This window comes from Myxocyprinus asiaticus, chromosome 21 (assembly GCF_019703515.2).
Source record: "Myxocyprinus asiaticus isolate MX2 ecotype Aquarium Trade chromosome 21, UBuf_Myxa_2, whole genome shotgun sequence".
NCBI classification, from domain to species: Eukaryota; Metazoa; Chordata; class Actinopteri; order Cypriniformes; family Catostomidae; genus Myxocyprinus; species Myxocyprinus asiaticus.
The window spans coordinates 19,312,438-19,333,837 of NC_059364.1; the positions used below are offsets into that span (position 1 = coordinate 19,312,438).

Consider the following 21,400-nt stretch of genomic DNA (forward strand, 5'->3'; position numbering starts at 1 on the left):
ACCTTCAATTTCTTCTTATAAACGTTACAATCTGTTAAAGCAGCATCTTTTTCACCTAATCTATTATAGGCCTATAGATATTACAACTGCTAGATTAGAGCAGATCGCATGCTGTGTTTGTTTAGGAAGGAGAGGTATGTGTTTATATAAGGTTTACAGAAAGTTGTTGTGAATGGCTAGGCTAGCTGAGTGATATAAAAGGCAGGTCCGGGTTTGCATTAATTTCTATACTAATATATCAGCCTTGAAGATCATATAAACGTTATTGTATTAATTTCTTAGATGGCTTCATCATATGCATATCTCAGATCCAGATCTTCACCATCAGAGCAAATCATAACTCAAATTTGAAAGCTAAAACCCACATCTGTCAGTTAGCTGAAGCCTTAAAATGTCAACACCAATCCTGGTATCGCATTCAGTTCAAGTGCATTATAACTACACGTTATTTGGCATTATTATTGCTACAAAAAATTGTGACAGCCCTTAAATACTTTATCCTTATATGTGTGTTCAAAACAGGTTGATTTCACGCATCAAACAATCATACTTGCACTCTTATTCTGCTTTGTCTTCGTATCCCTGTGCAGCTCACACACATATTCGAGCTCTTTTCCAGTGGACGGGAAAACAGCTCCTATTTACGCAAAGGCTTTTGCCTTTTATCTACACATTAAAAGACAGAAAACAGAAAGAAAAGCTGGTTAAAGCAAAGCATCACTTCCGGGCCGTGAAGTTGCCCGCTGATTGGGTAGATTCTTGTCACGTGATAAAAAGAAAGCTCTCGTGCTCATCAAAAAAGAAAACAGTTTCTTTCAGAATCTTAATATGTGGGTATACATGTGTATTCATGAAAGCTATATTTTATTTAAAGATATTTTATAATATAGTAATAATATTATAATATATAAATATATTAGTTATAATATCTATGATAATATAGGGGATAATACATTTGGTGGGTCAAAAAATGTATCGGATATTTTGTGACGTTTTGTCTCTCCCTCTTCCGTTTACTATTCAATACAGAAGAAAAAGAAACTATTTTGCATCTTTTTTTTCATTGTCTTTACTCAAGATTATTTTGGAAGGATTTGGAATTTTATATTAACAGAAAAATGGAGTGTATGATAGAAATTTGTATATTTGATGTACTTTTTTATACAGAAAAAGAAAATTTGAATTGTAAAGAACAACATATTATACATTTGTTTATTTTGTTAGGAAAATTCCATATACATAAAAAGAAGTGGGCTCAATGTAAACCAAATTTTGCACATTTTATAAATGACTAAATTATATGTAAATCTCTTGGAACAAACAAAAAACAAAAAAGCACTGAAAACATGTAATGCTCTGAAAGCATTGAAATTTATGTAATTTTCTTCCTTTATTTTTTTTTTTCTCTCTCTCTCTCTCTGGCAGCTAATGTTAATTTGATTATGTGGATATGTAATACCTCTTGTTCTAGTGGCATTGAATCAATAAAGCATTAAAAAAAAAAAAAATCAATATAGAACAAATATTCCAGGTTAAATACAAGTTAAGCTCAATCGAAAGTATTTGTGTCATAATATTGAATACCACAAAAATTTATTTTGACTTGCTCCTTTTCTTTTTTAAAAGCAAAAATCTGAGTTTGAGTGAGGCACTTGCAATGGAAGTGAATGGGGCCAATCCATAAATGTTAAAATCACTGTTTCAAAAGGATAGCAACGAAGTAAACAATATGTGTGCTGACATGATTTTAGTGTGATAAAATCACTTACTAGCCTTTTTTATATAAAGTTGTAGCCATTTATACAACTTCGTTGCCATGACGAAGCAATGTCAACATCCCTAAAACAACTGTAAAAATGACGATTTAAACAACTTTGCAGCTCAAATAATACATGAGTTTTAACAGAAGAATTAATGCAAGTGCTTTTTTTTGTAATTATGTGCTTCACATTTCTGTCTTTAAACCCTCCAAAAATTGGCCCCATTCACTTCCATTGTAAGTGCCGCACTGGAACCTAATTATTTTTTATTTATTTTTTAAAGGGAGATGAGTAAAAATTGTTTTTTGTGGTTATCAACATTATGCCACAAATGCTGTATTGAATCCGGAATATCCCTTTAATTAATGTATCACTTTGTAAAGGGGATCATCCTCCTCTCCACCATTAGAATCTCGTTCTGATAGAAGTCTTTCATGAAAAGAGTCTTCATCAATTGATAAGCAATGTGCAAACCTGTTTTATTGTTATAGTTAATATTTATTCTATTTTACTTGGTGCAGTGTTTTATTCATTATTAGTAATCAATTTACATTATCAATACAGTAACTACATTACTAACATCACTATTATAATTATTAATATTATCTTACTGAATGTATTTCACTGATGTGATTTACAGGGGCAGCTGATGTTTGGGTTACAAGATACAAGAAAATACAAGGAATACAATAAATGTTTTAATGAATAACGAACAACAAATGAGTAGATACATCAGAATTCACTTGGAAAATGGAGAGTAATGTTGTAAATGGTAAGTTCTACTTTAGGCACTGGAAAAATCTTATAATTCTACAATAGTAAAATATTGCAATGGTAAACTTTACAAGTAAGGTTCTATTTGTTAAAATTCTTTAGCATTAAATATCATGAACTAACAAAGAACAGTAATTTTTTTACAGCATTTATTGATCTTCATTAATGTTAATTAATAAATATAATATTGTTCATTGTTTGTTCATGTTAGATCATATTGCAAATAAGTCCTTTTTTACTATAAATCTCTACTTTACCTTTCACATTCTGAAAGTGAATGTGGAGATTTATAGTAAAAGAGGATTGAAATATTGATCTGTTTCTCAACCACATTTGTCATATCGCTTCTGGAGACATGGATTTAACCACTGGAGTCTTATAGGTTACTTTTATGCTGCCTTTATGTGCTTTTTGGAGCTTCAAAGTTCTGGCCTCCATTCACTTGAATTGAAAGGGCCTACAGAGCTGAGATATTCTTCTAAAAATATTTGTTTGTGTTCAGTAGTAGAAATAAAGTCATACACATCTGGGGTGGCATAAAAGTGGGTAAATGATGAGAAAATGTTAACTTAGGTGAACAATCCCTTTAACCAAGATTTGTAAAAATCTGTAAAAGTATTGTTAATTGTTAGGTCATGTTAACTATTGATTTATCTGATGTTAACAAATACAACCTTATTGTTAAGTGTTACCATTGCAATATTCATTTTTTTTTTTGTTTGTTTTTAATTTTTTTTACTTTAATCAACTTTTTGCATATTTAAAAAAACAAAACAAAAAACAAATGGCTATTAAAAATCAATCCAATATAGTGCAACTTCTAGCAGCGCTGTAAACCGTCAACCCAGCTTAGTCCACAGAGGAGAAAAAGTAGCACTTGGGAGTTTTTGCATTCAAGCATTCTTTGGAGAAAGAAAATATATAAAACTGAATTTCTACAGGTTAACTATTAACTGTGTTGCAGGGCAGGTTCGGTTGACTGCTTGTGAAATTCAACTAAAATGGCTTCACAATTTTCATGGAAATGTAGTTCTGAAAGAATAAAATGAAAAAGTTTAGGCAAAGCACACAATGAAGTGATTCTTGCAGGTACTTTGAGAAGCGAATTTGAATGAATTTACTTGTAATAATACTTGGAAAAGACTTACAGGGAAGGAATACAAGAGTATTCCAAGAAACAGGATCACCAGTATGAGAATACTGAGTCCAATGAAGAGCCATTTGTATCTGCGCCATATGATGAACTTCATAGTCTTACATGGATTTGTGAACCAAAGGAAGGACGTATCTGGGCGGCTGTTGGAACACATTTCAATTATTGTCACATCTTCAAATCAAGCATGATACTGAATGATCAAACAAATGATATTCAAAACACATGATATACTTTGGAGGATCTAGTTTGGGGTTCATGTTGGGTTCATCTCTTCCTTTCCCAGCTGGCCTCTCATCAGCCTCCTTCTCTACAACCACTTCCAGAGTCATCTCCACTTTACCCTAACACAAAGTGAATGATCTTTAGCAACATTAACTTACTTACTTAAGGATCATATTTTAATCCATATGCTTGAAAGCTATACTCACAGCCAGGATTTTTTTGCCATTTTCCTCCATGGCACATGGCCACCAGCCTCTCACTGACTTCTGTGCGAAGAGTGATGTATGAGGAAGGCTCTTGCCAGTTTGTGTTAGCATGCTTAAAGAGCACTTTTCAGGGGTCTTAGCAGGAGGGATAAGGTGAAGCAGATCCAACTCCACTGTGCCTGTTTGAGAAAGCTGTGCCATTAGATATTTGATTGAGCACTTGATTTCCGAAGACAAAAATGTGTATGCTACAAAATAACATTCTTTCTAGAAGGGAATCATAAAGTCTGGTGGCTTTATATGTTGGTTTGAACCAGAACTTTCACCTAAGTAATCATCCAAGGAGAATTTGTCATTGTCCCAGATCTGAATTATCAGTTTGGGAGGGATCCTGAACTCCGTTTTGTCGAGACTCCAGAAGTGTTCCTTTTAATCAATACAAATAAGGTACATTTTCATTATTAATAAATATAATTTGATATAACACTTTTTTGTTACAACACTTTTCCAAAGCACTAACCTTTCTAGACACAAGGCACAACTGTTCTGCTGGTAAGTATTCAAAGTCAAAGACAAATCTCCAGTTGAAATTTCCATCTCCATCTAGAGACCTGTAATGGACGTCAGTTTTCTGCTTGTCCTCCTCCATACCTGGCATCCATCTATAAATACAAATAACAACAGTAACTCAGTACAATTATGTTTTATAGATAAACATAAGTTAACGTGAACTAACAATTAACTATACTTTTACAGCATTTATTCATCTTTGTTAATGTAATTTATGCAAATACATATTTAACATTAAAAGCTGAATATGTTTACATTAGTTTTTGTATTATGAACCTACATATTATTATCTATGTCTTGCTGCTGTTTTTGTTTTGTTTTTGTATTGTACACTGGAAGCTCCTGTCACCAAGACAAATTCCTTGTATGTGTAAGCATACATGGCAATAAAGCTCATTCTGATTCTGATTCTGATAAACTATCAATAAACAATAGAATATTTTAAAATTAACATTAACCAAGATTAATGTTTTTTAAAGTATTGTTCATTGTTAGTTCATGATACCTAATGCATTAACTAATGTTAACATATATAACCTTACTGTAAAGTGTTAACATAAAACTAGACACAATGTATTAGTGATTGTATAGTGGATCAATCAAATTTTAATATGGACAGCCATATTCATATGCAGTATGTTAAAGGATTAGTTCACCCACAAATTAAAACTCAGTCATTGTTTACTCACCCCTGTGTTGTTATAACCCCATAAGACTTTTTCTTCTTTTTTTAACACAAAGGGAGAGATTGTGAAAAAGATTTGTGCTCAGTAATTTCAAACAATGACAGTGGTGGTGACTACCTCTTCAAGCTTCAAAAGAATGCAGAAGTACAATTCAGAAGGCTAATAAAATTATACCATGAGACTCATGATTGTTGTGAAAGCATACGATAAGGTTTGGTGAGAAAAAAACTGAAATGTAATGTATTATTATGTGAAAATGTTCACTGACAGTTGATCTCCTGTGCACATTCATGATAGGGCATGAGAGCAACAGTTCACGTAGCCTCCTTGTGACTTTGTGGTGTTCAAGTGAAAACTTGTTTTGTCTATCTAAAAACAAGTCCACCACAGCAACAGAGACAACAGAACACAACACAGCTGCACACAAAACAGAGAACAGAACTTACTAAACATGTCTGAAGAGTTTGTAGTTGAAGAATAGATGCATTTCTATGCCCAGCCTTATTTTACTGAGTACTCAGAAATCATACAGAAACATAGGAGTCTATAGGCAGCCACAGCCACACCGTGCCTTAACCCAATGGCAAATGACACCTGATAAAAGGTATATTTTCTATGGTAATAAGTGTTTTTGTCCTAACCAGCAGTGATGAGCGACGGTACATTATATCGGTCACTTGTTTTCTATTTTCGTCATAACGCAGGTAACTCGTCCACCATGAACTGGCACCGGTCCAAAAATATTTAAAAAAAATAAGGCTGGGCATAGAAATGCATCAATTCTTTGACTACAAACTCTTCAAAAATGTTTAGTAAGTTCTGTTCTCTGTTTTGTGTGCAGCTGTGTTGTGTTCTGTTGTTGCAATCGCTGTGGAGGACCTGTTTTTAGATAAACAAAAAGAGTTTTCGCTTGAACGCCCCGATGATGTGAGGGGGCTACGTGAACTGTTGCTCTCATGCCCTATCACGAATGTGCACAGGAGATCAATGGTCAGTGAACATTTTCACTAAATAATAAATTCGATTTTGGTTTGTTTCTCACCAAACCTTATCGTATGCTTTCATCATGAGTCTCATGAAATAATTTATTAGACTTCTGAATTATACTTCTGCATTCTTTTGAAGCTTGAAGAGTTAGTCATCATAAACTAGTATTTTATGACATCACTGAGTGCAAACATTTTTCACAATTCCTCTCTTTGTGTTAAGCAACAGACAGAAAGTCATACATGGTTATAACACAGGTAAGTAAACAATGACTGAATTTTCATTTTTGGATGAACTATCCCTTTAATATTATCAATAGAGCAATTACCCTTTCACATAGATGTCACTCATGTTTTCTCCTGTGATGCTGGTTTCATCCAGGATGACTTCAGTCGTATTCCAAATGATGGCTCGCAGAAAATATCTTCAGTGTAAAGAGACACATTAGTACAGCAAACACACAGAGTTATTTCACAAATGTTACAGTGTGAGGAGACGCAGACAGTACTTTTTGGGTTTGCGAGGAGTGATGTCACACACAGGTCCTGGAATACCAATGTTTTTAGGGAATATTTCAACCCACATCTGAATTTTTCCCTGCAAAGATAATACAGACATGAGTCATACACTTCTGTGAAAAACAAAATTGCAAAATAGGATATATATGAGAAGAGCTGGGATTTACAGTATAGGGGCTGACCTGAGAGAGAGTGGGCTGGTAAGTGCTGTACAGGGTTCTAGTCTCAACATGCTCCGGTACAAGGCCTTGCCTCCTCAACACATGCAGGCAGATTCGCTCCTTAGCTGGGCCCAGATGCAGGTGGATGCATTTATTGGCCTCTATGAGCAAAATCATATCCATAAAAGAACATTTCCTGTGTTTTTACCACACATACTGTATATTGTATTACCATGATAAAAATGCTTATATAGCAAAGTAAAATTGCTGCAAGTTCGGCACAACAGTAAAAATGCAATAAATTAGGGTTTCCACACCAATTAATTTCCTTGACTTCTCCATGACTTTTCAAGTTGTTCATTATTACTGGATATTGATTTAAAATAAATAATTTAATAGACATTGCACTTAGAGCATTTTCTAGCCCCTGAAATATTTCAGAGCTGACCATACAGTAACTAAAAAAAAAAACATATTCACTATAGAACTTTCCATGCATTTCCTATTTAAGATTTTAAGAATTATTTCTTTATAAGATTTTATAAAAAAAAAAAAAAAAGAATAATCCTGAGTCCTGATTAATATACATCTACATTTTATCCCCTAAGGATCTGCTTTCAGGAGTAATTCCTAACGTAAATGTATGTCACTGTTGTAGTAACAGCAAACTGTACCTATATTTAGTACCAGAAAGTTACCAAGTTTATTTTCAGTTCATATATAGATGTGCATAATGTTGAGGTCCAGGTAAAATCTAATGGTTTAATGGAGCATACCCAGTTCAGCTAGCCTGTACTCTCGTCCTCCAAAAGACAGAGAACTGCCATCATCTGTGATTTGAGGAGCAGGGATTCCTCTCAACCTGGCAAGATTATGTAGGATCTGAGATGGTTTGAGCTGGTCCCTCCACTGATTCACCCCGGATCTGTTCCATACATATTAATACACATCCACATAAATAGGTCGAGTAATAGTGTATATGTCTCATAAGATTAAACTGCAATGAAAATGTAACCACTAGTATAAGATAAAAACTTACACACAGTAAGATTTTGGGATGCCACAATGTGAGCCAAACCGAGAGAGAAGTCGATTCTCAAGGTCTATTACTGTTTCTCCAACCTTCTCATCAGAACTGAGCAGGTCAAAATCATAGACGGAAATCTTCAAGTCCTTGTCTTGTGGAATGTAGCAGCTCATTTCAAACAATCTATGAACATACAGTACATCGTGATAAAATATTTCTAAGTCTCACTGGCAAAATTAGAAATGCACAATTTTCTGTAAGTGAATGTATCAAATTTCAAATATCTCCATAATCTTACCTTCCAAAATCTGGATTTAATGTGTTTGGTTTGTAATGATCTCTGTCATCAGTAATTTTCTTCCCCAGAGAAATCTTTACGTAAGGATCACACTTAAAAAAAGAAAGAAAAAAAGTGAAGGTCGGTACATGTGAACTTCAAACTTTCACCACTCAAAAACACACTGTAGATGTGTGATATTTTGTGAGCTATGTAAAAATCTCTTATTGTTTTACTTCTGAAATAGCTTCAGTAGACTGCTCACCATGCCATTGTTGTCTTTGGGCTGCAGGTCAAGACAACGTATAATGTAGATTCTGACCAGGCACTCCTGAGGACCACTCTCAGGCAACACCCTAAACTGTCGAGGTGGGTCTGAGACATTGGGGTCATCCGATAAGGGATACACTCTAAATGACCCCTGTGAACACAGTTATACTACATTAGTAAAGACTAATTGCTTCAATCTTTCAATTGAGAAGGAAGGGGGAACTTAGTTCACCCAAAAATGAAAATTATGTCATCACTTTATCACCCTCATGTTGTTCTAAACTCACATGACTTGCTTTCTTCTGTGAAACACAAAAGAAGTTGTAGGCTGAATGTTAGCCTCAGTCACCATTCTCTTTCATTGCATATTTTTTTTCCATACAATGAAAGCGAATGGTGACAGAGGCTAACATCTTCTTTTGTGTTCCTCTGAAGAAAGAAAGTCATACTGGTTTGAAACTACATGTGGGTGAGTAAATGACAACAAAATGTTCAATTTTGGCGAACTATCCCTTTAATTATTGGCTTGTTTAGCTAGATGACTACCACCAGATGGCAGTCTGATATCATTTACACTCTTCTGTTGATAATTTTTCCCATCTTACTACTGTTCAAAGTAGATAAAAGTCACATGCAGTTGGAAACTTGCTATTTAGGAACTTTAGCTTTCAAAATGTTTACATTATTAAATGATACAGTACTCCAGTAGGGGAACATTTCCTTCCAAACAACCTTCTGTAGGTGCCTTACACAAGGTCACAATAGTGTAAGGCAGGTTTGTTATAGCAGTTCCTCTCCAGTTTCAAGGTCTCCCCTACTTGGATTGAACCTAGGACCTTTGTGTTGGCAGCCCAGAGCCTTAAAGGCATAGTTCACACAAGAATTAAAATTCTCTCATCATTTACTCACTTTCATGTCATCCCAGATGTGTGTGACTTTCTTTCTTCTGCTGAACACAAACAAAGACTTTTAGAAGAATATGTCAGCTCTGTAGGTCCATACAATGCGAGTGAATGGTGACCAAAAATGACATAAAGGCAGCATTAAAGTAATCCATACGACTCCATTGGTTTAATATATGTCTTCTGAAGCGATGCAATAACTTTGGATGAGAAACAGATCAATATTTCTATCCTTCTTTACAACAAATTCAGTATGTGAAAGTGGAAAGTTTTACTATTAATCTCTACTTTACCTTTCACATTCTGAAAGTGAAAGTGGAGATTTATAGTAAAAGAGGAATGAAATATTGATCTGTTTCTCAACCACAATTATTATATAGCTTCTGAAGACATGGATTAAAGCAACAGAGTCCTATGGATTACTTTTATGCTGCCTTTAGTGATTTTTGGTCACCATTCACTTGCATTGTATGGACCTACGGAGCTGAAATATTCTTCTAAAAATCTTCATTTGTGTTCAGCAGAAGAAAGAAAGTCATACACATCTGGGATGGCATGAGGGTGAGTAAATGATGAGAGAATTTTCATTTTGGGGTGAAATGTCCCTTTAAAGGGAGAGTTCAACCAAAAATTACAGTTCTGTCATCAAACCCATACAACTGTCTTTCTTCAGCGGAAAACAAAAGGAGATGTTTGGCAGAGTGTTAGCCTCCATCACCATTCACTTTCATTGTATGGAAAAAATATGCACTGAAAGTGTATGGTGACTGAGCCCTCTATTTTGCCTGACATCTCCTTTTGTTCCACGAAAGGAAGAAAGTCATATGGCTTTGGAATTACATAAAGCTGAGTAAATGATGACAGAATTTTCATATTTGGGTGCATCTTTCCTTTAATGATGAGGAAACCACCACACTGTGTAAAAAGCCTCTCAATCCATAAGCAAATGAAGCTCTGTGAATAGTTGTGGCTTTGTACAGTAAATGACCACATGGCACAGACTTGCCTTGAATTCTCCCACCACAGATGGATCGTCCTCCTCATCCTCAGTCTTGCCCCTCTGCAGTTTGAATGTATTGCAGAAGTCTGTTAGCCCTCTGAATTCTGGAACGGCCTCAAGCTCAGTGTCATAGACCTGAAACAGACACAAGCTTTCAACAACTTTGAATAACAATGGCTGTCCTATAACCAGGATGCATTCCAACAACTAAACAGGATGGTAAAAGCAGGCAAGTAAACTCACTGTTAAGGTGTCATAACCCTTTTGGAGATAAGGTCCACACTTTTCATGCTCGTTAATGGAAGCATAGAATTTACTCCACCAGTCCACAGTGTCCTCTTCCTACAACAGATTGTAATATAATAAAACTGAATTTTGCTTAAGATGCTGTAATAGTTTGTCTGCAGATAGAAAAAGCTATTTAAAACTTCGAAAAGCAAATGTCAGTGTAATTATTCTGAAGACAAAAAAACATTCTCTCTCTGTACCTGTCTAGCAGTGCTGGGCATTCTGTCTCCCATATCAATGACTACATCTCTAGGAGCTGATGCCATCATGGCCACTGAGACATAAATTATATATCAGTTAATTTTTACCGTGCATCAACAGCCAAAGAATTTAGATTTTTACATTTATGTTCTTGACTATTTCTTAAACAACTTAAAAAAAAATTGTGAAATGTGATTTTACCCCTGGCAGACATGGCCACCTCTGTGGTGCCTATGTAAGGATCGCATCTGAACTCCTCCAGGGAGTTTATAGTACACTGTCCAACAACTGGTTTTCGACCAAAGGGCCTGTGGTCAATGACTTTGAGCACAATGGGTGGAGTATACATCTCATCTTTAGGGAGAAGCTGAAAAGAGAGACATTTTAAAGATTTTGTTTGTCAAAAACAAAGCTCCACTGACTAACTCAACATGCTTACAGAATGTGTTTTTATTATGCCTAATTTTGTGCATTATGACTGAATCAAAAACATACATCCTGAAGCAGTGAAGATTTATAGAGTCCAGGGACACATCCCCTTTGAAGATAACTAGATTTGTAAATTTTTTGAAAAAAGTGATTGCTTGCCCATGGCAAAAACGATCTACATTTGTTGTTATTTGCAAGTTATTTCAGCTGTAATGCTTCATCTTTTTGGTGCAGTTTCTATAGGCTAGCAAGAACTGTACCACTTTGAGGAACAGGACAGATCCGGGGAAGTTGGGATTTTTCTTGATGTTCTTGATGATGGCAGTTTGAACAGTCTGTCCTCCACATTCAACTATAAGACTAGGGGAAGACACTGCAGCCAACTGATATGCCTTCATGTTCCTTAAACCCCAAGCCAGGATCTGTCAAAACACATTGTGAGACACTTGCAGTAATTCTATTTGGTGTTTTATGACCACTAGGGTAACTGTATTACCTCAACTGCAGTGAGCTGCACCACAGGCCTGATCCCCTGAGGAACCATGTACAGATTTGCACTTCTCCGAGGTGGGACCAGAGGCAGGTTAACTTCATTTGCCTGAGGTTAACAGTGAACAGCATAGTGGGTACGACAATCTGAATGGTACTGTGGTTAACATGACACCTCTAATAGTAACAGTTTAGTCACTAGTTAAAGCTTTTACTTGTATCTTTCAAATGATAACAACGAGTCATTGTGTTACCACATAGATGACAGCAGATACATAAATACATACAAAAAATACATTCATACATAAAATATTTTGATCTAATTTTCAAAACTTTTTAATAACAAACCTTATCTTTAAGCAAGAGTTCTGCTGCTATCAGCATTTCTCCAGCATTTCTTCCCTTCATGGTGATGGGGAACCAGAGGAGTTTAGGAGTTAATGTGATCGCAGGATTTAGCTTCACCATTGTAGGACATATGCATCTGCCCATAGCCTCGTCCTTCCCCTGCAATACACACACAGATCAAGAACACAACATAAATCCAGCCATTCACGTTCATCCAAAATCTACAGGAAATCTAGGATGAATGTATTGTCCTCTTTCATGGTGCTTCTCTTCTTGAAATAATAATCAATAGTCTATATGATACAACTCTGCTGATTAAGTTTCAAAATACAGAAACTTTTATCCAGAATCTAAGGTTTTTTATGAGTTAGGAGTAATAGAGGTTCATACCACTTGGTCACTATCATAAACTTCCAGGACGACACTGGGTGGGTTATGAGCAATGGTCTGAGGTTCCCCGTAGATTTCAATGTCATCAAAAATGAGGGTCTGGTCCCATGTGGGGTTGAGGTTGGACTTGATGATCTCTGTGGTCTTGCTGACATGCATGAAGGACACATGGACATAGGGATCTGTAAAAAATACAATGCAAAAGATCAATCAAGCATAATCCATTATGGACACATTTCATAACCTCTTAATTTCAATGCTTTTAATCAGATTCCTCACCAGAAAAGCTGTCTTTGTCCATAGGAAGAAGATTCTTGGCTTGATAGACATAAACTCTGAGATGGTAGATGAATGACTCTGTTGAAGCACATGATGATTTGGGTAAAACATCAACAGTTTGTATTCTGTGACAGAGTAATGCGTCTCTCTATGTGTCTTGTATGCAACTGGTATAATAAATGTGTTTTATGTGTATAGTCTTGTATATAAAGTCATGTAGAGTATATATACCCATGTATATATACTGTATATACTAACATACAGGTGCATCTCAATAAATTAGAATGTCGTGGAAAAGTTCATTTATTTCAGTAATTCAACTCAAATTGTGAAACTCGTGTATTAAATAAATTCAATGCACACAGACTGAAGTAGTTTAAGTCTTTGGTTCTTTTAATTGTGATGATTTTGGCTCACATTTAACAAAAACCCACCAATTCACTATCTCAAAATTAGAATACATCATAAGACCAATAAAAAAAAAAAATTTTTAGTGAATTGTTGGCCTTCTGGAAAGTATGTTCATTTACTGTATATGTACTCAATACTTGGTAGGGGCTCCTTTTGCTTTAATTACTGCCTCAATCCGGCATGGCATGGAGGTGATCAGCTTGTGGCACTGCTGAGGTGGTATGGAAGCCCAGGTTTCTTTGACAGTGGCCTTCAGCTCATCTGCATTTTTTGGTCTCTTGTTTCTCATTTTCCTCTTGACAATACCCCATAGATTCTCTATGGGGTTCAGGTCTGGTGAGTTTGCTGGCCAGTCAAGCACACCAACACCATGGTCATTTAACCAACTTTTGGTGCTTTTGGCAGTGTGGGCAGGTGCCAAATCCTGCTGGAAAATGAAATCAGCATCTTTAAAAAGCTGGTCAGCAGAAGGAAGCATGAAGTGCTCCAAAATTTCTTGGTAAACGGGTGCAGTGACTTTGCTTTTCAAAAAACACAATGGACCAACACCAGCAGATGACATTGCACCCCAAATCATCACAGACTGTGGAAACTTAACACTGGACTTCAAGCAACTTGGGCTATGAGCTTCTCCACCCTTCCTCCAGACTCTAGGACCTTGGTTTCCAAATGAAATACAACACTTGCTCTCATCTGAAAAGAGGACTTTGGAACACTGGGCAACAGTCCAGTTCTTCTTCTCCTTAGCCCAGGTAAGACGCCTCTGACGTTGTCTGTGGTTCAGGAGTGGCTTAACAAGAGGAATACGACAACTGTAGCCAAATTCCTTGACATGTCTGTGTGTGGTGGCTCTTGATGCCTTGACCCCAGCCTCAGTCCATTCCTTGTGAAGTTCACCCAAATTCTTGAATCGATTTTGCTTGACAATCATAAGGCTGAGATTCTCTCGGTTGGTTGTGCATCTTTTTCTTCCACACTTTTTCCTTCCACTCAACTTTCTGTTAACATGCTTGGATATAACACTCTGTGAACAGCCAGCTTCTTTGGCAATGAATGTTTGTGGCTTACCCTCCTTGTGAAGGGTGTCAATGATTGTCTTCTGGACAACTGTCAGATCAGCAGTCTTCCCCATGATTGTGTAGCCTAGTGAACCAAACTGAGAGACCATTTTGAAGGCTCAGGAAACCTTTGCAGGTGTTTTGAGTTGATTAGCTGATTGGCATGTCACCATATTCTAATTTTTTGAGATAGTGAATTGATGGGTTTTTGTTAAATGTGAGCCAAAATCATCACAATTAAAAGAACCAAAGACTTAAACTACTTCAGTCTGTGTGCATTAAATTTATTTAATACACGAGTTTCACAATTTGAGTTGAATTACTGAAATAAATTAACTTTTCCACAACATTCTAATTTATTGAGATGCACCTGTATATATACACACACACACATATATATATATATATATATATATATATATATATATATATATATATGTATACACTATATATATATATAGTGTATACAGTATATACAATATATATATATATATATATATATATATATATATATATATATATATAAAAAGTATTTGCCCCTTCCTGATTTCTTCTATTTTTGTATATTTTTTATACTAAATTGTTTTAGATCTTCAAATGAGATATAAAACAAAGGCAACCTGAGTAAACACAAAATACAGTTTTCAAAAATATATACGTATATATTTTTTTATTGAAGCAAAAAAGATATCTAACACCTATATCACCCATGTGAAAAACTAACTGCCCCCTTAAACTTTATAGCTGATTATGCCAACTTTAGCAGCAACAACTGCAACCATAACTGGAGATCAGTCTTTCACAACACTGTGGTGGAATTCTGGCTCATTCTTCTTTGGCCCATTCAAGCAGAATTCATGTTTCCCTCAATTATTTTAAGTCACCCTGGCCCTGAAGCAGTAAAGCATCCCCAAAACATCACACTACCACCACCATGCTTGACCGTAGGTATGATGTTCTTTTTGTGGAATTCTGTGTTTGATTTACGCCAGATGTAATGGGACCCCTGTCTTCAAAACAGTTCCACTTTTGACTCATCAGTCAACAGAATATTCTCCCAAAAGGTTTGAGAATCATCAAGGTGTGCTTTGGCAAAATTCTGAAGAGCCTTAATGTTCTTCTGGGTTAGCAGTGGTTTTTGGCTTGCCACTCCTCAATGGATGCCATTTTTGGCCAGTGCCTTTCTGATAGTGGAGTCATGAACAGTGACCTTTATTGATGTAAGAGAGGCCTGCAGTTCCTTGGATGCTGTCTTTGGCTTTTTTGTGATTTCCTGGATGAGCTGTCGCTGTGCTCTTGGAGGAATTTTGGAAGGTCGGCCACTTCTGGGAAGGTTCACTACTGTTTCAAGTTTTCTCCATTTGGAGGAAATGGCACTCACTGTGGTACCTTGGAGTCACAGATCCTTTGAAATACCTTCCCAGACTGATGTATTTCAATCACCTTTTTCCTCATCATTTCTGGAATTTCTTTAGACCTTGGCATAGTGTGATACTGGGTGAGACCTTTTAGCGAAATTCATGCTGCTGAAAGTTCTATTTAGGTGTCGATGTGATTGAGCAGGGCTGGCAGTAATCAGGCCTGGGTGTGTCTAGTCCAGCTGTACCCCATTATGAATGCAATTTCATAGATTTAGGGATTTAGTAAATAAGGGGGGAAATACTTTTTCACACAGGCTCAGTTTGTATTAGATTACTTTTTACTTTAATAAATAACATTATCATTTATAAACTGTGTTTTGTGTTTACTCAGATTGCCTTTGTTTTATGTTAGATTTTGTTTGAATTTTTGAAACAATTTAGTATGAGATATATATAAAAAAACAGAAGAAATCAGGACGGGAGCAAATACTTTTTCAAAGCACTGTATATATATATATATATATATATATATATATACACAGGGTTTCTGCAGGTTTTATTAAGCTAAATTTTAGAGTTTTTAAGACCATATTTAAAACCAACAAAAAAAAAAAAGAAAAAAAGCTCTGAATAAAATATAAGTTATCACCATTCACCACTAAATATGTAAAAATAATATTATATTCAAAAACATTTTGTCATTAAATCTAGATACTCAACAAAAGGAACATTTATGATTTTTTTTTCTTTTGTTATAAGAACCCAGTGATTCTGCAATCTAAATCCCTTATCCTAGATTAGCCAATAATATATACATTTACAGAAATGTACATACTGTGCCACTCAGTTGACATGGTTCATGAATGGCAAAAAGACATGCCAAGGTTGGAGTCAGCACACAAGTGTGGATTATCTTTTGAACTATAGGTGGCACTGTCTCCAAACTGCTCATGTACGTTCAGGACATGATGTCAATGATGCATACCCAACTTCTTATAAATCTGACAATGCATTCAAAAGATATTTAACTTTTTTATTAAAATCAATGTACCAGAGAGGCAGTATGGCTGATATGGGAAAAATTATATATGGTTTATACATCTAAACTTTGCATGCACCCTCAGATCATGGTCCTCAGATCTTGGTATGAAGCATACCAAGTTTAGTTTCAATATAACAAACCATTGGCAAGATAAAGCCTCACTTCCTGTTGATCTCATTAAATCTGTGTTAACGTAACTTTTTAACAATCAAAAATACAAATTTGGTAGTATTCATTCTGTGCGGATCAGTCTGGAGATTATTTTGAGCCACTGTTTAGACAAATCGGGCAAAGCTGGCAGGAATAGTAGCGAATAAACATTAAACATCATAATCCAAAATGACGGCCACTGTAATGGGATGAGTTTTAATTTAAGCGGTCCATTTGTATCATCAGGAGGAGCATAATTACATGCAAAAAGGATTTCTAGGACAAATGGTTCAAAAGATATGCACAAAAGAAAAGTGAATTTTTTAACTGGTGGTGGCACTATAGAGCTTGTCCTAGAGACCGCAAATTTGGTATGGGGGTATTCATGCTCAGAAATTACTCTTCACTTCAAAATGACTTAAATGCAACAAGAAACAAATCCCTCATGCAACATTTAATACCATGTACTTATGAATTGAAGATTTGTTGCTCTGATTTAAGACCTTTTTAAGGTCTTAATTTGCAAAAGGGCAATTTAAGACTTTTTAAGACTTTTTTAAGACCTGCAGAAACCCTGATACATAACAATATAATCCCTAAAAATATAACCCAATAAGGACTTCATTGCATTCCAATAAAGCACTATTTGAAACAGTTCTATAAATGGACCAACTCCTAACTGTTTATCACAGTGCAACCTGTTAAACTATTTGAAATAAATTAAAAATAGTGGTAGCATGTTACAATAAGGTTCCAGTCATTAAAATTAGTTAACTTACTTAGTTAACATGAACTAACAATGAACAATACTTTTTATAGTACTTATTAATCTTGGTTAATGTTAATTTCAACATATACAAAAAAACTAAACAAAAAGAGTTGTGTATGTTAACATTAGTTAGTGTAATATGAACAAGCATGAACTTTTGAATTCCTATAAATTAACAAAGATTAATAAATGCTGTTAAATAATATTGTTAATTGGTGTAAAAGTTATGGGGGGTGTCCACCCCAATGCTGTGAAGGGGGTGATTTGCCTCCAAAGGATTCGGTTTTTCAGAGCGTCAAGCGCCCCCTGCAGAAATTAAACTTTGTGTCTCACAAGACACAGATAATGGCTGACAACATGTGTGATTTCGGTCTGTAGGTCTGTTACCCGCACAAAACATTCGTATGAATTTAGAAAACATTAAATATATCACATGAGTCATATGTGGAGTCAGTGAAGATGTTAAAGGCATCCATAGAAATGATCAGTTGTTTTTTTCAGGGTGAGAAAAGCAGACAGGCATTTCAGATGAGCGGGTAAGAATTGTAATTTTCAGAAAGGGTTAATGTTTTCCTGAAAATCTTTTAATGTGTGTTGTTGTTATTCTTTGTTTTATCTCATGTCCAGATTGTCAAAAAGGAAGAGGAGGGGTTTGTAAGTCTCTGAGATAATCAGTAAAAGGAATCTAGTCCTTTAATCAGCAGGAATGAATAAACATGACTCACTGTCAAATCTGCAAAACACAGTGGGTGTGTTGGCACCAAAGAGTTTAGCTGATGTGTCCCTTTTGCTGCCTTTCTCATCTTCATCTATTCCCTAAAAGCAAAAAAAACAAAAAAAAACAATATGTGAGGAAGTGCCATCTTTTCAATAAGTTCAATTTCCTTTAATAATTAGTTCCAGATTAAATGAGTGTGGTTATGTTTAATCTTGTTTAGGACCCAAACTACCACAAACCACAGAAATGGTCCAAAGACAAGCACTAATCAAGTGAAGGCACTGGCCAAAGAAAAACATATTTCAAAAATCTAATTAGCCTTTTCTGCTCTGACAGTTATTGAAGGAAATGAATGGCCTAACCAAGGCCCCCTCCAGGTTAAAGATAGCCGATGCTCCCACAGTGCCTGCTGGTGCCATTTTCCTCCTCCAGCGTCTCCGGCGAAACGTGTCTGAGGAGCGCTCCTTCCTGTGGAACTTCCAACCGATCAGTGACGAGTATTCCCAGCCATCACCGAAGTCTTTCCTCTGTTAGGAACATTTTTTGCCAAATTGTACCTTAGTAAATCATACATAAGCATATTATGAACAATATTTGACCAACGATTTGCAGTACTTTCAAACCACGAATGAACTTTTCATAAAACTGTGAACAAAACTGTGACGACTGATAAAGTGACAAGCAATAAAACCTCTTCTATGTTAATCCGATTTTTTGTCCTAACCAGCCGTGACTATAAGAGGAGACTTGTGGCAGAACATTTTGTCAAGACTCTTTGTTTATTTTTTTGCAGCGTTGCCCTAGGTAGCACAATGAAATCTGATTGGTCCAAAATCCTGTGGCACATGTACATTAAATTGTGAGTTGTCATTAAGCATTTCCGCTTGTAGTGGATAAACAAATAACGTGTCACTGGAATCTTGTCATGTTGTTTCTGGTCAGAGCACAATATAAGGGTAAACATACAGTAACATACAGAAGCATACATATATTCTAACACTGAGAACATACTGTAACAATGAATCAGAAGGATATCAGGGAAATGCTGTAGTAAGGTCCCCTCACCTCTAAAGTGGGAGAGTCTGCTGTCTTCCTACGGGGTCGGACCAGTCTTTTCCTGCGATGGATGTGGTACATTTTCTCTGTTGCGCTCCAGGACCTGGGCTTATCATCAGGGGGTATAGTGACACCATATTCCCAACCTGGTATTCATCAAAAACAGTGGACAAAGACATTGGAGTGGTGAAATCAGCTCCCACATTTAAGACATCATTAATCACATTTTGCATAATTATGATAATATGTGACCTACAATACTGTATGTGCATATTAGTACATCTGTTGCACTGACACCTAACGGCGTAGATGCAACATCGCACAAAAACAGACGCCCTCAGTTACCAATGCCATTGTAGAAATAATTATTTGTAGACAGCTATGATTAATTTATTTCAGGAGTGAAAGCACCCAATTACAGTGGATTATTGCGATAAAGCGAGTAATATTCGGTCGGCTATATGATACCAACATGGCAGCACTCATGAATGTGCAACCAGCACCAAACTGTATGTAGAATAAATAAGCCATTTTCTCTAAGACTGATATGACTAGTCTTCATCTCATGTTGAGTGTAAATAATTTTTAAACACAATTTTTAAAATACTTTTCTACTATTACTATTTCTTTCAGTTTAAAAGTTTAGCAATTAGCAAAGAAAATCTCTGAGTGCACCTTTAAAGATGCACCACATCAGTTTAGCCAAACCGCTATTCTATGAGTGTTCTGCAATGGTTTTGATCCCTGACCTTTCTCATCCACTGCCCTGTTGCTGTCAAAATTCCATTCGTCTTCCCAAATCCAGCCTGGGGGACACTCCAGTTCCTCAGGGCTTTGGGCCTTCTCTCCATTCTGCAAAGAACAAATCCCATCACTCAAGACTCTGCCAACAACTGTCTGCTATCTGAATGGTCCAGGCATTGATTGAAGACAATATGCTTACACATGCTTACAATATGCTTTTAAACAACATCTTTCAACATCATGAGTAAAAAGTAATAACTGCCGAGTGTTGCCACTCAGTGATCTGACAGTCGTGTATGGAGTGAAAATGTGCTGGAAAGATCTGTTACTTCAAATTTCCATATTAAATTTAAATCTAAAACTCAAATGTGAAGTCCTGTTGAGTATGTGAATTCCCAGTCTACAAGGAAATAGGTTTATTTAAATAAAAGCTTTCATCTGTAATTTGACATTTAACTTTATTCCTCGCTGTGCCAGCATGCAGTGCTCTTTCTCTCACCACATCAGTGTAAGGTTCGGCTGCAGGCTTCCATTCTCCACCAGGGAAACGAGTTTCGTTTTGATAGACCTCATCAGTAAATTCTGAGTGCCCTGCATCAGCCTCTGTAAGTAGACTGAGACAAATTAATAACATTATGTTTTGAACAAAGGTCCAATTCGACAAATTCTTGTTTTATCTAGCAGTGGTTTTTATATGGTGCCTTTAAAGACTAGATCAAAACCCTCTGTTTAAATTAAAACAACTTTTGTGAATTCTGTGCTCCAAGCTAAAATTTTGTTCTAGGTAAACAAGTGAACACAATAAAAAAATACCCTGGCGTTACATTTAAAGTTTACCCCAAAAATTTAAATTTTCCCATGATTTACTCAACCTCATGCCATCCCAGATGTGTATGACTTTCTTTCTTCTGCTGAACACAAACAAAGGTTTTTAGAAGAATATCTCAGCTCTGTAGGTCCATACAATGCAAGTGAATGGTGACCAAATTATGAAGCTCCATAAAAAGGCAGCATAAAAGTAATCCATAAGACTCCAGTGATTAAATCCATATCTTCAGAAGTGATATGATAGGTGTGGGTGAGAAACAGATCAATATTTAAATCCTTTTTTACTATAAATTCTCCTCCCTTCCCATTAGGTGGCGATATGC

General features: G+C 35.9%; 2 protein-coding genes across 6 annotated transcripts in view; both read right to left on the reverse strand.

The window, feature by feature from the left end:
- The window catches only part of parga (poly (ADP-ribose) glycohydrolase a), a 44,783-nt gene extending 44,048 nt beyond the window's left edge, over window positions 1-735 (reverse strand). The window contains exon 1 of one of the 2 annotated variants that reach the window (XM_051647550.1): window positions 555-735. The gene's annotated coding sequence lies outside the window, so the exon portion shown is untranslated. Of the gene's footprint in view, window positions 1-550 lie in introns of both variants that reach the window. The other variant, XM_051647549.1, reaches the window with a different exon arrangement.
- Window positions 736-2,445: 1,710 nt separating this feature from the next.
- The window catches only part of myofl (myoferlin like), a 42,818-nt gene continuing 23,863 nt past the window's right edge, over window positions 2,446-21,400 (reverse strand). For all 4 annotated transcript variants that reach the window (XM_051647546.1, XM_051647544.1, XM_051647545.1 and 1 more), the window contains exons 27-53: window positions 20,749-20,863; window positions 20,255-20,357; window positions 19,515-19,651; window positions 18,812-18,976; window positions 18,457-18,547; window positions 12,941-13,018; window positions 12,662-12,843; window positions 12,272-12,430; window positions 11,931-12,032; window positions 11,695-11,856; window positions 11,207-11,372; window positions 11,005-11,078; window positions 10,760-10,858; window positions 10,523-10,651; window positions 8,610-8,765; window positions 8,366-8,457; window positions 8,080-8,250; window positions 7,817-7,965; window positions 7,062-7,201; window positions 6,870-6,958; window positions 6,690-6,785; window positions 4,639-4,780; window positions 4,445-4,544; window positions 4,119-4,297; window positions 3,922-4,031; window positions 3,683-3,830; window positions 2,446-3,566 (exon numbers count right to left, since the gene is read on the reverse strand). In XM_051647546.1, the coding sequence (XP_051503506.1) occupies window positions 3,531-3,566; window positions 3,683-3,830; window positions 3,922-4,031; window positions 4,119-4,297; window positions 4,445-4,544; window positions 4,639-4,780; window positions 6,690-6,785; window positions 6,870-6,958; window positions 7,062-7,201; window positions 7,817-7,965; window positions 8,080-8,250; window positions 8,366-8,457; window positions 8,610-8,765; window positions 10,523-10,651; window positions 10,760-10,858; window positions 11,005-11,078; window positions 11,207-11,372; window positions 11,695-11,856; window positions 11,931-12,032; window positions 12,272-12,430; window positions 12,662-12,843; window positions 12,941-13,018; window positions 18,457-18,547; window positions 18,812-18,976; window positions 19,515-19,651; window positions 20,255-20,357; window positions 20,749-20,863 (3,370 nt within the window). In that variant the 3' untranslated portion in view covers window positions 2,446-3,530. The remainder of the gene's footprint in view (window positions 3,567-3,682; window positions 3,831-3,921; window positions 4,032-4,118; window positions 4,298-4,444; window positions 4,545-4,638; window positions 4,781-6,689; window positions 6,786-6,869; window positions 6,959-7,061; window positions 7,202-7,816; window positions 7,966-8,079; window positions 8,251-8,365; window positions 8,458-8,609; window positions 8,766-10,522; window positions 10,652-10,759; window positions 10,859-11,004; window positions 11,079-11,206; window positions 11,373-11,694; window positions 11,857-11,930; window positions 12,033-12,271; window positions 12,431-12,661; window positions 12,844-12,940; window positions 13,019-18,456; window positions 18,548-18,811; window positions 18,977-19,514; window positions 19,652-20,254; window positions 20,358-20,748; window positions 20,864-21,400) is intronic.